General features: G+C 58.0%; 1 protein-coding gene across 2 annotated transcripts in view; it reads right to left on the reverse strand.

Annotated features, from left to right (window-relative positions):
• The window catches only part of PAK6 (p21 (RAC1) activated kinase 6), an 11,329-nt gene that overhangs the window by 5,565 nt on the left and 1,082 nt on the right, over positions 1-4,682 (reverse strand). For both annotated transcript variants that reach the window (XM_007460184.1, XM_007460183.1), the window contains exon 2: positions 4,019-4,654. In XM_007460184.1, the coding sequence (XP_007460246.1) occupies positions 4,019-4,654 (636 nt within the window). The remainder of the gene's footprint in view (positions 1-4,018; positions 4,655-4,682) is intronic.

Here is a 4,682-nt window from a genome sequence, read left to right on the forward strand (position 1 = left end):
TGTCCCTACTCTGTTGTGGCGGAGCAGTGGGAACTCCAGACTGGGGGTCAGGACCTGGGTTCCAGTCCTGCTCCGCTCTGACTTGGGATGAATCTTAGGCCATTCCCCCTCTCTGAGCCCCAGTCTCCTCTGTGAAGGCACAGTGATCTGGGGAGCTGGATAAAATGCAGATTCCTTGGCCTTGGAAATGGCTTCAGCAGGTCCCTAGAGCAGGGTCTCTGCATTTTAACAAGGCCCGTGGCTTTGGATGTGAGAGGAACCTTGGACCACAATTTGAGCAGCTCTGCAATTCCATGGCCTTGGGGAGCCTGTGGGAGGGCTGGGACTCAGAGTGGACGGAGCATGGCCACCACCAAGGCTGTGAGGCCACAACCAGGAGCAGAAGGACCATGAGATGTCACCCGGTAGCAGCCTCCAAGGCTCTGTGAAAAGGCTGCCCGCTGGCCTGCGAGGCATGGACCTAACACAGAAAATGTGCTCTCTGAGCATCTGTGTGGGGCTGGGCAGAGACTGGGGATCCGAAAAGCTCCTACAGCTGCTCCTGAGATTGCTCTCATGGCCCTTGACCTCTCTCCACTCTGGATTTCTAAGGAAGGCGGTAAAACAGTTTCCCTCTCCTTCTGGCCTCCTGGCCTCCCGCATGAGCTCTCTGCTCTGAGGATGAGTGGACACGGGGAGGGTGGGGACAAGTCAGGCAGAGGGGCTGAGGAGGTGGGTTCGCTCCCCCCCTGCTGTCGAGGCCCCTGTGGAGACCCTGCCACAGGTGCTGGCTGAGCTCAGGGGCCGAGGCTGCAGCAGGTGGATGGAAGCAGCAGACGGATCTGGGGGGGCGGCCAGCTCTGACGTGGCCTGGGACATGGGACATAGGACATGGGGGGGGTCGGGCCAGGATTGGTCTTCACCTCAGCAGGGTCTGGTCCCAAGTGTCCCTTTGTGGGCCTTGCTGCCTGTCTCCACAAGGAGGGAGATTTTACTTAACGTAACCATAAGAAAGGACCAGATGAAACGTGTTAAACCGCTCCAAGAGAGGGAAAGGGGGACAAAAGGTGGAATTAATTGTTAGGGGCTCTGGATTAATTCTGGAGTTACTTGTGTGACTGAGGCCTCTTCTTGGGCAGGAAGCCACTAGAAAGAAGAGTTGTACATGGAGTTACAATGATGCCTCATGTTCCCTTCCCAGGCTAAGAAGACAGGGCCAGGCTCTCCAGCTGTGGGCTCAGGAGGCTGTTCTGTTAGTGCCGCCCAGGCAGAGGCCATTTCATAATATTTAAGAAATACTAAAGCCATTTTATTGAGGGCTTATCACTTTGACAAGGGCCTTAAATGCATTATCTCATCTAATTCCCATAGCCCGGTGGACTGTTTTATTAGCCCATGGGTAATATTATTATCTACATTGGTAGATGAGGAAACAGGCTCAGAGAGGTTAAGTAACTTGCCTAGAGTCACTAAGCCGTAAGGGACAAGGCCAGACTTCAGCCCCGGTCAGCTTAACCTCTGATCCCTATGCAGTGGTCCTATTGGGGATCATTGGCATGTAACTGAGTACATGGTACACAGTAGGTGCTTAACCAAGGTTTGCTGATTGTTGAGGTCTTTTTGACGTGGCTTTTCTGCCGCTAGGTGGGACCACTTCTAAATCTCCCAAGCTCCTAACTGTCTTACCTCTTTGGCCTCTCTGTCCCCACTTGAGGACTCCTTTTGATCTTTAGCCAAAGTGAGTGAGTGCAGGCCAAGCTGCCTGGGGCTGAGTACAAGAGCTCTAGGGTCACAGACCCTCCTGCAGCCACGCCTGGCACGCTGTGGCTATTGGTGGCCTGCCCTCCCAGGACATTAGTGCGTGGACTGCTGCTTTAGGAGTTGCTGTGAGTGTCCAGAGCCAACCTCTGGGATGTGCTGAGTGCAGAGGGCTGGCTGCTGGCTTGGTCTGGGTTCCCAGGGCCCAGGCCTTGGGGGAGGAGGAGGAAACTGAATGCTTCCTAACCATATGGTAATTTGCTGAGAGCAGTGGTTCTCAACTGGGGGTGATTTTTTTTTCCCTCAGGGAACATTTGGCAATGTCTGGAGGGATCTGGGGTTGTCCCATCTGAGGGGTGCTACTAGCATCTAGTGCATAGAGGCCAGAGATGCTTCTGAATATCCTTCAACATCCAGAAGAGCCCCTGCAACAAAGGATTATCTGATCCAAACGTCAACAGTACAGGGTTGAGAAGCCCTGGCCCAGAGCGGTTGTGGGGCAGTCTCGGCCCCGCCTTTCAGAGGCCTGGCTTGAGAACATCTATCTAGAAAGGTGTGCCCAGGGGGCCAAGAAGGAAACCACTCCCCTGGATTTGGAACTGTGGTGTTTCTGAGCCCCGGATGAGCACACCTGCCTCCTCAGGGGCAGGGGAGACCTCGTACAGCCTGAAGCAGTGGCCCATGGTAGGTGCTTTGTGGGTGTGCAGGGATGGGGGCGGTTGGCCTGCCCCCTGCTGTGGGGTGCTGGCAGGAGCCCAGGACCATGCATACCAGTTTTGACACCCCCTTTCTCCAAATCCCTGAAAGCACCCCCCACCCCAACAGGACTCTCGAAGTGCACTTCCTGGCAGGGTGCATTGTCCTGCTCCCACCTTAGTTTTCTGGGGAATGTCTCCCCAGGGGTACAGCCTTCCAGAGACCCCTTGGCTCACAGGCACTCATGCTTTCTCACGGGCATATCAAGCCACATCTCATCTGTTCCTCCCTAAAGCCCCCGCCCCACAGGGGATCCCAGCCTACCATCCTTTGTCCCAGTGGGGACTGGAGGGCACAAAGCCCGGAACCTTCCCTGGGTGCCTTGGGCTGGCAGTGACCTATATGGGGTTGAGGGTCCAGGCCACCCCTCAACCCCCCCACCACCCTTCCACGATTGGGCTGGACACACTGACGCCATCCCGGGAGGGGGGACTCCATTACTCATGCCGCTGTCGGTGGCAGTTTCTTAGGTGAGACTTAACAACCCTTGTGCTGCAGCCTAAGCTCATTTCTGCCTGACCCTCAGGGAGGAGCTAAAAGATGCCTTCATGGAAAAGCCTTCCCTCCCACCTTCGGCTGACTCGTTCCGACACCAGGGGGTTGTCCCATGCTCTCTGAGTCAGTCTTCTCATCTGCCAAATGGGAAAGGATGTCACTGTCACCACGGACAGGATGTCATAGGGCACGTAAGAAGCAAAAATGTTCTCCTCGGCCTGCCAAAAAATGTCACCATTAGGGCTCCCTTCACTGTTTCCTTTTTTTACAAGAAAAATATGTGCATTTGAGGCTGTCACACGCCAAAAGTCAGCTCTCCTGTTGCTCCCAGACCCAGGCAAATTCAATCCTCTAGCTTTTCATATGGCACACAGTATGAGAATAAATAATTACAGGAATGTTAAACAAAGCAAGAACTACTAGCAAAAGGGAAGGAAGGAAGGGAGGGAGGGAGGGGGGGGGAAGAATCCTCACTAGAGAAGGGGTAACATAAACCTCTGGGAGAAACAGCGCAGAGAGGCTGTGCATGACCTCAGGAGAGCACTGGGACAAGCTGGGGGTCCAGGCAGGAAAAAGATCAGAAAAGGGAGCCAGAGAGACCCTGCCCCCACTCCCCGCCCCCCGGGGCCGGAGCCTGGGTGGGGTCGCCTGGCACTGGGGGCAGGGGAGGGTCTGGGCTTGTGGTTGAAGGTGCTGCTTTTTCAGGGGTGCCTGCCTTCCCATGTGGTCTGTCTAGATACACCCCAGAGGGCAGGAATGTCAGCTGAGGCATACCATAGCCCCTCAGAGGCCCCCAGCAGATGACCTGGCTTGCAACATCTGACTCACACGTGCGAAACCTTTGGAGCACTAGGGCTCAGCTGGTTCAGGGTAGAATCCTCAGCTGATGATCGGTTTACCTCATGCTTTCCCCAGTCCGACCGTGTAAGTGGGGAAGGCCGGGCAGGGCCTGTGTCCCCAGCGGATGCTGCCGGGCCAGGCTCCCTGCCCTGTGAAGAGTGGCCCCAGCGGAGGCCGCGGCCTTACCTACCTTGCTCTGTGGTGGAGGGCCTGGCTTGCTGCTGCTTGGAGGGGCGGCGGCAGGAGCAGACAGGAACATGCTTCGGAACAGCCTGCGCTTCAGGCTGCTCTCCAGGGTCTTAGGGCTGGGGCTGCCCTCCCCCACCGGCCTGCCTGCAGCCGAGCCCACCAGGCAGGACTGTGGCCGGGCCTCCTCAGAGCCATGTCCGGCAGTCTTGGGCCCCCGCCTGCCCGCGGCCGTGGAGGCCGAGGTGCCGGTTGGGGAGCTCTGCAGGCAGCGCTGCGGGGCACCCTGGAACTCGGTGGGGCCCAGGGACTGTGCCTTGGTGGCCAGCCCACTGGGCAGGACCCGCGGGCTCTGTGGCTCGGGCCATGGCACATGCCTGCGCCCTGCTGGTGCGGCCCCGTTGCAGCTGAGGTAGAGGCCATGGGGGTCCCTGCGCTCAGACTGGGGGCTCCGCAAGTACATGTCCGGGTCGGGGGCCCACTGCTCATCCCCTAGCAGCCCCAGGGACTGTGCCCGCCGCCGGCTGGTGGGGCTGCGGCCGCGCAGGGTGTTGGAGCTGATGACTGACAACTTCTGGATATCGTTGAGCAGCCCCGAGATGTAGCCGTCCGTGGGCACCGCGCTGCCCCGCACCCCTGTCTGCCGGGGGGGGGGGAGGGGGGGGCGG

The sequence above is a fragment of the Lipotes vexillifer genome, unplaced genomic scaffold, assembly GCF_000442215.2.
Source record: "Lipotes vexillifer unplaced genomic scaffold, Lipotes_vexillifer_v1.1 scaffold408, whole genome shotgun sequence".
NCBI lineage: Eukaryota > Metazoa > Chordata > Mammalia > Artiodactyla > Lipotidae > Lipotes > Lipotes vexillifer.